Here is a 13,748-nt window from a genome sequence, read left to right on the forward strand (position 1 = left end):
CCACTGGTTTTTGAGTATTTTGATTCCTGATGTCAGATTTGTGTCCATTAATTCTTTTGCGTAGAGACTGTCCGGTTTGGCCAATGTACATGGCAGAGGGGCATTGCTGGCACATGATGGCATAGATCACATTGGTAGATGTGCAGGTGAACGAGCCCCTGATGGTATGGCTGATGTGATTAGGTCCTATGATGATGTCACTTGAATAGATATGTGGACAGAGTTGGCATCGGGGTTTGTTACAAGGATAGGTTCCTGGGTTAGTGGTTTTGTTCAGTGATGTGTGGTTGCTGGTGAGTATTTGCTTTAGGTTGGGGGGTTGTCTGTAAGCGAGGACAGGTCTGTCTCCCAAGATCTGTGAGAGTAAAGGATCATCTTTCAGGATAGGTTGTAGATCTCTGATGATGCGCTGGAGAGGTTTTAGTTGGGGGCTGAAGGTGACAGCTAGTGGTGTTCTGTTATTTTCTTTGTTGGGCCTGTCTTGTAGGAGGTGACTTCTGGGTACTCGTCTGGCTCTGTCAATCTGTTTTTTCACTTCAGCAGGTGGGTATTGTAGTTTTAAGAATGCTTGATAGAGATCTTGTAGGTGCTTGTCTCTATCCGAGGGATTGGAGCAAATGCGGTTATATCTTAGAGCTTGGCTGTAGACAATGGATCGTGTGGTGTGTCCTGGATGGAAGCTGGAGGCATGTAGGTAAGTGTAGCGGTCAGTAGGTTTCCGGTATAGGGTGGTATTGATGTGACCATCGCTTATTAGCACAGTAGTGTCCAGGAAATGGACCGCTTGTGTGGATTGATCTAGGCTGAGGTTGATGGTGGGATGGAAATTATTGAAATCATGGTGAAATTCCTCAAGGGCTTCTTTTCCATGGGTCCAGATGATGAAGATGTCATCAATGTAGCGCAAGTAGAGTAGGGGCGTTAGGGGACGAGAGCTAAGGAAGCGTTGTTCTAAGTCAGCCATAAAAATGTTGGCATATTGTGGGGCCATGCGGGTACCCATAGCAGTGCCGCTGACTTGAAGGTATATATTGTCCCCAAATGTGAAATAGTTGTGGGTGAGGACAAAATCACAAAGTTCAGCCACCAGGTTAGCTGTGACATTATCAGGGATACTGTTCCTGATAGCTTGTAGTCCATCTTTGTGTGGAATATTGGTGTAGAGGGCTTCTACGTCCATAGTGGCCAGGATGGTGTTTTCTGGAAGATCACCGATGGATTGTAGTTTCCTCAGGAAGTCAGTGGTGTCTCGAAGATAGCTGGGAGTGCTGGTAGCGTAGGGTCTTAGGACAGAGTCTACATAACCAGACAAGCCTGATGTTAGGGTGCCAATGCCTGAGATGATGGGGCGTCCAGGATATCCAGGTTTATGGATCTTGGGTAGCAAATAGAATACCCCTATCCCTGTATGGTTTCATCTGAAAGTTTTCTGCTGTTGAAGTGGTTTGTGTGGGTGATTGCTTAGAAGTTACTGTAGTCATCTAGATTTATGTGGTAAAAAGACAAGACAAAAACCTGTCCGAAAAGGACTCTTAGTATTACCTTAATTTAGCTTTTGTGGCTATTGTGTAAAATATATAGAAATATGTGTGCATTAATAATCTGGTTAAGCATTTAGCTCTGCAAATAACTAAAATCAAGTGGGTCTGATTCAGTGCACGCTGGTATCCTGAGTTGATTCCCAACATCCTGAACAGAAGAGAACTGGCACAATATATTAGTTTATAAAGAGCGCATTGCACTGTGTATTAAATATATGAACAAAATTCATCAGAAGGAAACTTAAAACTGCATTATGGGTTCTTATTCTGTTTATCTATCTAAGGTTTCTGAGCACCTCACAATCTTTAATATATTTGTCCCAACAGCTCTGTGAGGTAGGGAAGTGCTATTATCCCCATTTTACAGATGGTGAGCTAAGGCAAGGCTGTGTTCCTTACCAGTGCGCTGAAAGAAATCAGTCATACAGGAAACTGAGTCCCTTTGATGCAAAGATACCCGTCTGCCAGGGAGTGACATAAGAATTTCACCCACCTTGCCTGGGCTCATGATAGAGCAGGTGGTAGTTATTCTCTGGCATAGGAAAGTCCATTTTTGGGAACAGTCTAGTGTGGAATAGCGCAGTGGTTTGAGCATTGGCCTGCTAAACCTAGGGTTGTGAGTTCAATCCTTGAGGGGGCTATTTAGGGATTTGGGGAAAAAATCTGTTTGGAGATTGGTCCTGCTTTGAGCAGGGGGTTGGACTAGATGACCTCCTGAGGTCCCTTCCAACCCTGATATTCTATGATTCTGACATCCAGTTCAGGGGGTAACTCACAGCAGAGGTGATGTAATTGGCTTTTAGTGACAGGAAGCACTAGAAACAACTACACTTTAGGGAAAATGCCCAGTTTGGCCATATGCATATTATATTGCACCGAGGGTGGTATAATCCTGTACCACAGACAAAGCAAGGGTTATATAACTTGATTTATACCGGAGAGCCATTCAGAGGCACACATCTTAGTTCCCCACCAGACTATTTTTTCTCCTGTAATTCATCCAATTCCATTTTAGGGTGTGATGGCCCTTGATTCCCCGTACACTGGCATTGTGAATTATAGACAAGTGGCCCAGTCCTATGCGGAAGATTTCCAGGAAGCGGGTGGTGCAGTCTTGACAGATTTTGAAGTAACAGACATGGAGATGGCTAAAGAAAGTCCTTCAGAAAGTGAAGACGGTAAGCACTCCCTCTTCTCTATTTCTTGTAACATTGCAATCTATTTTCATAACAAATTTTGCCCTAAGGCCTTTATTGTAACTAAAAGTACTTGAAAGTGCTGTAGCTACTTTTCTCTCACATATTTTTGAAACTCTTTTTAGTAATGATATATTTGGCTCAAAGACAAAATTATGTCAGCTGGGATATTTCATCAAATTGAACGAGCCCACTTTTTTTCCAGGGCAGATCACCTTTAAGAAGAAAAGTTATAATTTTCAACAAAAACAACGAGGAGTCCTTGTGGCACCTTAGAGCAGGGGTTCTCAAACTCCAGGTCAGGACCCCTCAGGGAGGTCACAAGGTTATTACATGGGGGGCCACGAGCTGTCAGCCTCCACCCCAAACCCCGCTTTGCCTCCAGCATTTATAAAGGTGTTAAATATATAAAAAAGTGGTTTTAATGTATAAGGGGGGTCGCACTCAGCGGTTTGCTGTGTGAAAGGGGTCACCAGTACAAAAGTCTAAGAACCCCCATCTTAGAGACTAACAAATAAATTTGTTAGTTTCTAAGGTGCCACAAAGACTCCTCCTTGTTTTTGCTGATACAAACTAACATGGCTGCCTCTCTGAAACTTATAATTTTCAAGTGGACATAGCAAAAATGCCCAGTAAAATAGGACTCTCTCTTAGATGAAACAAGTTATTCTCTCAGGATAGTTTGTGACAGCTGAATATTGGGTGCACATGCTTATAACAGTGCTCTTTGCTTCTGTCTTGGAGAGCAAACTGGGTCTACTTCAGATACAGATCTCAGAACGTGGAAAGGAATAATACAATACATGAAGGAAACAGAAAATGGTTAGGTTTATATTTATGAATCCCATCAGAACAATGCTTGCTCCATCATCTGAGGTTCCCCGGTTGGACTCCAATCCTGAAAAGTTGGCTGTACTATCGGTTTTCTTTTTCTAACATGGATTCTGTTAACCTCTTTATATCTAATTCTCTTGCAGGGATGAAATATCCAGTTGTTGTTAGAAACTCTAAGGTAAGAATTAAGCCTAATATTGAATTGATTAATAGGAAAAAAATCTGCTGCTTTTCTTCTTGGGAGTTACTGGCATGCTGTGAAAAACTAATCATATAATTCAAAAAACACTAAAACATTGATAACATTGGACGGGCTGTGCTAGATAATACAGTACCTGTTTATGAAGGCAAACTGACATGGTACATAGATGGCTAGATGTTAAGATTTTACTGTAGTTTGGTAATGATATTAAAATATGTTGCATACTCTTCGTTTCATTCAGTTGACTGGTCTATATTTGATCATTTAGGCCTTTCGTCTTGTTTGTTTGTGCTTTCCAACCACTATCTTCCCCACTTGTCTTTAGCTGTTGAAACTGCTTCTGAATTATTTTACCAGGAAGCTCATTGCGTTTCCCTCTGTGTCCGATTCCTTAGTTCTCTGGATGTTTGTTTCATCTGGTTTGTTCTTTGATATTTTTAAATGTCTTATAATTTAGTTCAATACATCGTGCTTAGTTTCCAGTAGGTGCCCTATCAATGCGTTTCTCAATAGTAATAATCATGAGTTTTTAATTCTAGCCGATACCAATTTTAGACTTAACGTTTGTTGTATGTAAATGCCTTGGGGCTAAAATTTGGAGTGCTAATCTTAATGATCTCGTTATAGATTTTTGCCTGAGGTATTATTTTAGTGCAGTTTTATTATGAGGTTTGGTTGTTCAGAAATTTCTTTTTCAGGTTTGTCCTTCAGCTCTTGCCTCCACTATAATCAATTAAAATTACAAGGAAATATTTTTTATAACTGGAAAGCTATAAAGTACAATGTAAAATGATGTGTGGATTGTAATTCTTATTGCAGCTCCGTTCATGCTGCTTCTGATTGTGCCCCTTCCATTTTCATGAGTTAAAAAAACAAACAAAAAACCTTTCAAATTATAGGAACCCTTCCATCCCACCCCCCCCAAAAAAAGTTTCCTCTGCAATAACTTTAAAGTGATAGTTAGAATTTTTAATGTGAATAAGAAACCCAGCACTTGAAAACAGAGTAATGCCAAATTACCTTTCCTCTTCACAGTGTTGAATATGCAATTACATAGAGCTCTTGAGTACACAAACTATGAATTGACACTGCCTTTAGAACTGTAACTTCTCACAGTTCGTGGAGTGGAGTTGATTTTTGAGAGTAAAGAGATCCTTTTAAAAAAAATACCCTTATTTAATCAAACACATGGAGGTTGGTTAGATACACCACCGCTATAATAGACTCCAGCAACAAAAACCTGGCAGGGAGCTGCATGCTGGAATAACACCAGTATTCCTGATGTTTGAGTGAAATAGGGAAATTCCAAGGGGAAAAGTTCAGTTACCTGGAGGATCTAAATCTCTGATTTAGGCATGATGGGTCTTTGTGTATTTTATATATATATATATATATATATATTTTACAGAGCAAACTGCTATGTTCCATGCATTTCACTTGAGGAAGGCCATCCAACAGCTGATACATTAGTTAATTTTTTCCTATAAGGATTCTTCCAACTTTTTGTAAACTACTTGCTGTATGACTGTTTTAGGAAGCCAGATGTAGAGGCACTGCCCTCTTTCAGGGTGGGGAAGGAAGGAAGAATATTTTCAAGAGTTAAATAAAAATAAACTACAAAAATGTTACCCACTTCCAGCATGCAAAATACCTGATCTTTCAAAGGCGTGATTGTTGTTCTTTCTGATTCTGTCTTGTTTTTTATTGGTTTATAGGTTAATTTTTCTTTATCTTCTTCATCTGTTGAATTTGTAGTTGTGGGGTTTGTTTTTTGGCAGGGAGAGGAAATCCGCTGTCAACATATCGTGACCTGTGCAGGACTCTACTCAGACCGCCTCTCCGAAATCAGTGGATGCAGCCGTGAGCCTCGCATTGTGCCCTTCCGTGGAGACTACTTGGTGTTAAAGCCAGAAAAATGCTATATGGTTAAAGGAAACATTTATCCAGTACGTAATAGTCTGTGCATTTCACAATATGAACCGAGAGCTGCTGACACAGCTTCACGGTTTTGGGTAGTCTTTTTAAACAAACTTAAGTATTGAATTGTTTAAATTAGAATTATGGTAGTTGACTTTCAGTAGAGATGCTCAGGTACATAATATACTCCCTTGACTTTTACCTGGATAGCTGAAGACAAAATAACAAATGATAGTTATTGTTACCCACCAGAGTGATTACTTGCCCAGTGTGAGGATAGTAATTATTTGGCCCGTGTGAGGATAATTTCGAAAGGCTGTAATGAACATTTTTTTCTCTTCTATTATTATCTTTTGACTAACTTCTAAGTCCACAGTAAATCATAAATGTTTTCTCTGTGTCTCCTGGAAAGTGATTGACTTTCACATTCCTGAGAATGTTATTGGATCAAACAATTACATTGTTGTCTCTAAATCTGTTTTGAATGGGGTTACAGTTCTTGTTTTCTGCTGCAGGTTCCTGATCCTCGGTTTCCTTTTCTGGGAGTTCATTTCACACCGAGGATGGACGGCAGTGTTTGGCTTGGACCTAATGCAGTGCTAGCCTTTAAGCGAGAGGGTTATAAACTCTATGACTTCAGTGCTAGAGACTTTATAGATGCAGTTGTATACAGGTAATAGCTTCATTTCAATGGGTGTTTGTTTGTTTTTTGCTGAATGAAGGGATCCACCACTTCTCTGTTAGAAGCTCCCCACTTTTGTCACACCTCCACCATGAGTGCCCTGCATCTCATTTGCCTCCTTTGGAGGAGGAATAAATGAGACTGTCTCTGATTGTGTAGAGGAGGTCAGTGTTGAGTGACACAAGGCACTTGTTTTCCATTCCACACACCCAAACAGTACCTGATTGTGTTTTCACTGAAGTATATGGCAAGAAAAAGAGCCTATTACAACTTTCAATCCCCATTATCGCTGAGATTGCTCAGCAGAAGGACCGAACATGACTAATTTTCCTTTCTTTAAGGATACAGTTTGCAACATGCCTGTATAGGTGACCAGAGAGATTTTAGCTGCGGGGAATGGTTAATAATTCTCTCTTGCACCCACAAACCAGGCAGAGGAGAGACGCCTTCCCCTCCTCAGACGCTCATTGCTCTTTTCCTAATGGTTGTGGATGATGCCTCTGGAGTGGTTTCTGTCTCCTCCTTTAAATGTGTGTAGGGTTTTCAATCCTTTGTCCTCTGCTCTCCCAAAGAAGAACCCCCAAGTTATCTCTGGATGCTAGTCCCTCCTAACATCCGCAGAAAGAGCTTCAGTTCTAAAACTTCATGAGCTTGTAGCAGGCTTCACTCAGGGGCCAGCTTCCCTTGTGGTCAGGCCTCAGCCAAACAGTTTCTCCAAGCCTGGAGACAATTTCCGGGCAGTCCAGGGGCCTGGCAGCCAAGCCACAGTTCGTCACCCTCACAGAGTCCTCCGAGAACTCTCAGGGGGCTGGGGGAAGAAGGAAGGATAGGGGGACCCGGGCCCTCCTTCTCCACTGGGTCCTGGCTCAGGACCCAAAGGGAGAGAGGCGAGGAGTGGCTCAGTCCTATCTGGCAGCCACTCCAGAGCAGCCTCCCCTGAACTATTTCCTACCTTCCCTGTTTCCCTTCAGGTTGGGACGTGGCCCCAGCTGCCGCCTTACAGTCTCAGTAGTTCAGGGCATCAGCTGGGGGAGGGGATGCTTCCCAGCTCACCCTCCAAGTCCAGTTGTCCCCTCACTTAGGGGAAGGGGGTTCCTGGCTGAGCCTTACTCACCGTCACGGTCCTTCCCTTGTAGACCTCTTTGCCTCAGCAGCTGCAGCCTGCCTGCCTTCTTGCAGCCAGTCTCTCCTCCATCTCCACCCCCCTCCCCCCCCGCTGGACTTCCAGAGCTCTCTTTTAAGCAGATCCTCCATCGGGAGCATGCCTGGCAGCTGCTGAGGGGCAGGGCCTTCTTGGCCCAATATTGTTCCACCACTCCTGGGACCTTGGAGTGGGGTCTGTAAAGCCCATCACAGAGCTCTACAAACCAGACTGACTCGTGTAGGGAAGGAGTCCTACACTGGAGGAAAGGGTGACGTCCTTAGAAGCAGAAGGAGCCATGTGGTAATTCTCCTAGCCAATCCGAGAAGGTCATTGGATGATGGTGGGGATGGGAAGGAAGCTGATTGCACAATCCACATTTGATACTGAGTGTAGATTGTAATGTTTTGATATGGTACGTTATCAGAGGTGCATGTCTGCACTTTGTATGCAGGAGGCCATTCTGTTACCTACAAATGTTGTTTTGTCTCACTCTCTAGTGGTTTATGGAAACTGGTGTTCAGAAACATCTCTTACGGAATGAGTGAAATCTACAGAGCATGTTTCCTTAGTGCACAGGTGAAGCAACTTCAAAAGTTCATCCCTGAAGTTACCATCAGCGATATACTCAGGTAAAAACACTGTTTAGTATCTAGCGATTTGTTAAACCTTATTGTACAGATTAATAAATCTGACATTAGTTCCCTCCCGTCCCAACTGAGATTTCGCTTGGAAAACTGCTAATATATCCTGGGGAGGGAGCAAATTCGACACTGATACTTAATGGGGGGGAGAAATCTGGGAGGTAGTAAAGTTGGAAGAGAACTAGGGTTGACAGGGGCTATAGACAAGTGTTTGCAATGTGATCGAGACGTGGAAAAGGCCAATGCCATTTGGCCTGCATACTCAAAAGCTTCGTATCACAGGAGGAGATAATAGTCCTTCTGTATGACCAGTCTGATCCCATCTACAAAATCCTGTTCAGTTCATTGTCCTTCATTGTGAGAAAGATGGACAAGTTGGGAGGCCTTTAGAGAGTAGCAACAGAAATGATTAGGAAGCTGGAGAGACTGATATAGGAGGAAAATTAAAGTAGCTAAAATATGCCCAATTTGGCTGAAGGGGACATACGCTTCTCAATATTTGGAGTGTAAAAATCAAGAAGGAAAGGAAAGAAATCTAGCACAGTAAAAGTGAGCTCTCCACACTGGTGGAATAGATAGCTGCCATAGCACTCTGTCCAAAAGTTATATGTGTGACAGTTTTCTTTTTTCCGGACCATGTTTTTTCTTATAAGGAGAAAAGCTAAACAATATACTCTGATATAACCAGAAACAAAACAGAAAATCCTCTGCCTGGGTAATCACCCCAGCCATGCTCCACTGGCTGTGGGACCCGGCTTTCCCCAAGCGTCCTCACCTTCTGCCTAGCAAGCAGTTCTGAAGTTTCCTGCTTTCCTTCAAGAACCTGATGGAGCCTCAAGTCCTCAGTCTTGCTCTCCCAGAGCACCTGCGTGAGGTATGAACAGAGTGTGCTTGGAAATCTGGCAGGGCCTCTGTACTCTGTCATAAGGTCTGACTAGGAGTAATGAGGTGAAAGTGAGTGGGGAGAATTGTGGTTAAATATCAGGTTAACCTTCCTCATAGGACCATCTGTTAGGATGGCCAACAGATAATTTCTCTAGGGGAAGTGGCACATGCCCCATTACTTGGGACACTGGGAAGCAAGCCATACACAGCATGGCAGAGATGGACTAGAAAACCTGATAGGTCTTTTCAGTTGGTAGAGTCTACGATCCCAAGTAGTGGGAGTGCTGCGGACACTGCACAGCAAAGACCCTGTTGGGAATCGCTGCTCTGGTTTTTAACAACCTGTTCTGTTGGGAGCAACATTGATGGGGGTCTGGGAACAACAGCCTGCCTTCCGTATGGAGGAGGATGTTGCGGTAATGTGGGTCTTTTGTGGGATGATTGGAAAATTTGAGGGGGTCAGAGGATCCTAGAGAAAGAACCCTGAGGTGCAAGATGGAAGAGGAAATCTCCTCTTTGTGGCTTATGCTTGTTTCCACCTAGTAAAGCAGCTTTAGTGGTTCTTGTTTCTGACACGAAACCAGTAACAATCTTCTGATTTTCTGGTAGCCAGGAGAAGAACGTTAGGGGACGCTACACTGCAACGTAAGCCTAGGATTCAAACTCCGGCTCAATCCTAACCCCCTCCCGTCTACACACAAATCATGCTAACCCAGGGCTCGGACCCAGGACGCCACAGAGGTGCAGAATCCAAGCCTAAGTCAAGCATTCAAGCCCTAATGCTTTCCAGTGTAGATGCAGCCCCGCTGCACTTGTGCTCTCGAAGTCTGCCAAAAGTATTCCACAGTCCCATGGGCCAACTTTCTTTATCCTTTGGACAGTCGAATTTTCCCACACTGCACCACGAACAAAGGGCGAGAGCAGCCACGTTTTGGGAGGGCGCTAGGAAGTCTGGGACATAGGTGGTTGGCCTCGGGCCAGCATAATGCAATGTAGATGCCAGAGCCCTAAGTTTCAGTAATTCCTGGGGGTTACAAATGAGTGTAGACACTCAAGCCCTAGGTTAACAAACCCACGGTCTTTTTAACTTGAGTTCTCCTACGCCTGGGTTTACACTGCAGTGTAGACATACTCTAGTGCAGTGTTTCTCAAATGTGGCCACCAGGGGCTTGTTTCGCAGCCACATCCTCTTGGGCTGTGATGTGGGGGTGGGGGAAGGAAGCAGTGGCCCCTCTCCCAGGTCCACCAGTGGGGATTCGGCCCTGCCCCCCTATGGAGACACAAGCGCTGGAGTTGCAGGCAGCTGGTGAATGCCCCACTTTCCTGAGGGTGGGTGGGCAGTCTTTAGCCACAGGGCTTTGAGTTCCATCCACGTGATAGCAGGCTCTGGTTCCAGGCTCACCACCCACACTGTCATCTTCACTCTGAGGTCACCAAAAAATTTGTTGTGAGAACTCCTGTTGTGGCTGGCTGGTGTCAGCTGACTTGGGCTCCGGTTACAGGGCTGTTTAATTGCAATGCAGATGCTCTGGCTGGCGTCAGGGTTCTAGGACCCTGCAAGGGGGGCAGGTCCCACAGGCCAGGCTCCAGCCCAAACCCGAACAGCTATTCTGCAGTTAAACAGGCTCTGTAGCCCCAAGCCCTACAAGCCCAAGTCAACTGACACGGGTTAGTTGCAGGTGTTTAACTGCAGTGTAGACATATCCTTGGAGAGCTCCAAAAGTGAGAACCAAATCATTAGTGTTTGTATTGAAATGGTAGGCAGGCAGAGCTATTCCTATATGTAGGTTGTTGTAGCCATAGGCTCCAGGATATTAGAGAGAGAAGGTTCATGCTGTACTATCTTTTATTGGACCAACTTCTGTTGGTGAGAGGGACAAGCTGTGTAAGCTCGAAAGCTTTTCTTTCTCACCAACAGAAGTTGGTCCAATACAAGAGCAATTCCTGGACTGATTTGCAATCGGAAAGATGTAGTAACTACTTTTTGCCACAAGAAGGTTTTTGAGTTTGAGGACCTTTCAAGAACTCCTTCTACTGTACTCCAGCGTTTTTGGAAATTGGATCATCAAAACCAGGTCATCAACTATTATTTTTAATTTCAAACTTTGGGAAATTAAAGGAATTTGTTAAAGTCAGCTGGCTTGAAGAGCTCAAGGACTTAAATACAGAGGAGGCTTGAAACTTCTTCAGATCAGCTATACCAGAACTATCTGAAATTTGCATCCCAAGAGGAAGAAACTTGTAGGAAGAAGCTCCAGACCCGGCTGGATGAATAACCACCTCAGAAAGGTTATTAGGAGTAAGCAGAGAGCCTATAGCGAATGGAAAAAGGGGTTAAATAGAAAATGTAGGACTAATGTGAGAATTGCTAAAAGTCCATCTGAATTAGCTCTTGCCAAGGAAATTAAAATAAATAAGAGGGTTTTTATTTATATAAATAAAGAGAGAATAAGAAAGGATGAGGTTGGGCCACTATTCAGCGTGAATGGGAAGGAGATTAAAGATAATCTAGGTGCAGGTGTACAGCCCAAAACTTAAATGAATACTTTGCCTTGGTTTTCAATTACCATGATGATACAGAACATGTGCATGAAGGTAAGTGTGGCTGATGGGAATGAGTGTCTACAAGTGGAAATGACCACATCTCAGATGGAAGAAAAACTTACAGATCTTAATGCACTGGGGGGACTGGATAAGTTCTACCTCAGAATACTGAAAGAAGTGGCACATGAGATTGCTAGTTTGGTAGCAAGGATTTTTAATAAATCTATCTATCCAGGGGGAATGCTGTATGATTAGAGAATAGCTAATGTCATACCTATATTTTTAAAAGGGGGAAAAATGGTCCAGGCTATTAAACCTGTTACTCTGACCTCAATAGTAGGCAGGATTTTAGGACAAATTGTGAAGACAAGAATAATTCAATTCACAGAGGTAAATGGTAAAGGAGGTGCAATGCAACATGGATTTACCAAAGGTGATTGTGCCAGACTAACCAGATTTCCTTCTTTGAGAAAAGAACTGATTTTTTTTCGATAAGGGAAATCATGTATATTAGATCTACTGCGACTTCAGTAAAGCATTTGACACAGTGCAATATGGTAAATTATTAGTTAAATGAGGGAAGATGTGGATCAGAACAAGCGTTGTAAGGGGAATTGACTAAAGGAGAGAGGGCAATGGGTTGTGATGGAAGGCAAAAGATCAGACTGGAGGGAGGTTACAATTGAAGTTTCTTAGGGATCAGTTTTGAGGCAAGTCTTATTCAATATTTGTATTAATGACCTTGACACACAACGTAGGAGTGCGCTAATGAGATTTGCTGATAATGCTAAGTTGGGAGGCACCATCAATACCGAGGAGGATCGGAACATTTCACAGGAAGATCTGGGTGACTTTGAAGACTGGAGTGACAGAAATGGGATAAAATTCAAGAGTACAAAGTGGAAGGTCATGTGCTTGGGGTCTAATAATAAGGATTTCTGCTACACTAGATCTAATCCAAGCTCTGACACTTACTCACTTCCTGAGATCTGGGCAAGTCATTTAGCATAAACACCACCAAAATACTTCTGCCACAAATATCCATATTTTCTCCGATTTTCTCTTGTTAATAAGGGAGATGGATATTAGCTCACATCCACCATTATACTTACCCTACATACATACTGTTGTATAGAGATTTTGTTACTAAAGAATATTTGGACCATTTGGGGCACCGTGCCCTTCCTATGGAAAGCCATAAGTCAGATGTGACATGGAAAAAATATTCTGCAGCTGTGCAATTTGTGTAGGCTGTAGTCAGACAGCTATTCCATGCGGACATCCCAGCAGGGAAATATGACTATGAGGCTCAGTTATTGTATTTCTCCCTTAGTGGAGCTTCCTGTAGGGCTGTTTGCAGGCAGTGCCGAATGCAGCAGCATACCTGTTTACTGGATTGATCACATCTATCATCGGTGTTTGTATGGCCTCCTTTACCACTGTATCCAATGTCTTACACTCTTTTCATGTGTTCACCCTCACAGCACTCTGTGAGATGGGGATAATAGGAGCTTCTTTATTTTACAGATGGGGAACTGAGGCATGGAAAAACTAAGGGCTTGTCAACACGAAGAAGTTTACTGGTATAATTATATTGCTATAACTCTCTGTGAGTGCACTGTTACTCCAGAACAAAAGTGCCTTTTCCCTGTTTGGTTCATGTCACTAAATGGGAAAAGGGCACCCTTAGTCCATAATAAGAGTGTCTACACTGGGTGTCATTCTGGTATGACTACAGCAGTATAATTGTACAAGGATGGTTATGCCAGTAAGTTTCCCCATGTTGACAAGCCCAAAGCGACTTGCTCTAGGTCACACAGGCCAAGCAGGGAATTGAACCGGGTCTCCCAAGTCCCAGGCTAGCATCCTAATCATTCCACCACCCTTAGGCTTGCCCTGCAGTTTGTGCATTGGATGCTTATGTGACAGAATGACCGTAAGGCAGTCATGTTCGTTTAAAAACCCTTTGAGCAGGGAGAAGGCTACATGCAAGGCTTCCATCTTGAGTTTACCCCAATGATTCTCTGCATGCCAGTAATATCAGCCATATAAGGATTCTTCACTCAAGCCTCAGGGCTTGTCTACACGACAGTTAATCTGGAATAAGGTAGGGTGTGAGGGCACGTCTTCACTACCCCGGATCGGAGGGTAGTGATCTATCG

At 43.4% G+C, this 13,748-nt stretch overlaps 1 protein-coding gene across 1 annotated transcript in view; it reads left to right on the forward strand.

Annotated features, from left to right (window-relative positions):
* The window catches only part of L2HGDH (L-2-hydroxyglutarate dehydrogenase), a 36,302-nt gene that overhangs the window by 19,734 nt on the left and 2,820 nt on the right, over positions 1–13,748 (forward strand). Inside the window, exons 5-9 of the mRNA XM_054028111.1 lie at positions 2,557–2,719; positions 3,715–3,749; positions 5,552–5,719; positions 6,206–6,363; positions 8,014–8,145. Coding sequence (XP_053884086.1) covers positions 2,557–2,719; positions 3,715–3,749; positions 5,552–5,719; positions 6,206–6,363; positions 8,014–8,145 — 656 coding nt within the window. The remainder of the gene's footprint in view (positions 1–2,556; positions 2,720–3,714; positions 3,750–5,551; positions 5,720–6,205; positions 6,364–8,013; positions 8,146–13,748) is intronic.

The sequence above is a fragment of the Malaclemys terrapin genome, chromosome 4, assembly GCF_027887155.1.
Source record: "Malaclemys terrapin pileata isolate rMalTer1 chromosome 4, rMalTer1.hap1, whole genome shotgun sequence".
Classification (NCBI taxonomy): Eukaryota; Metazoa; Chordata; order Testudines; family Emydidae; genus Malaclemys; species Malaclemys terrapin.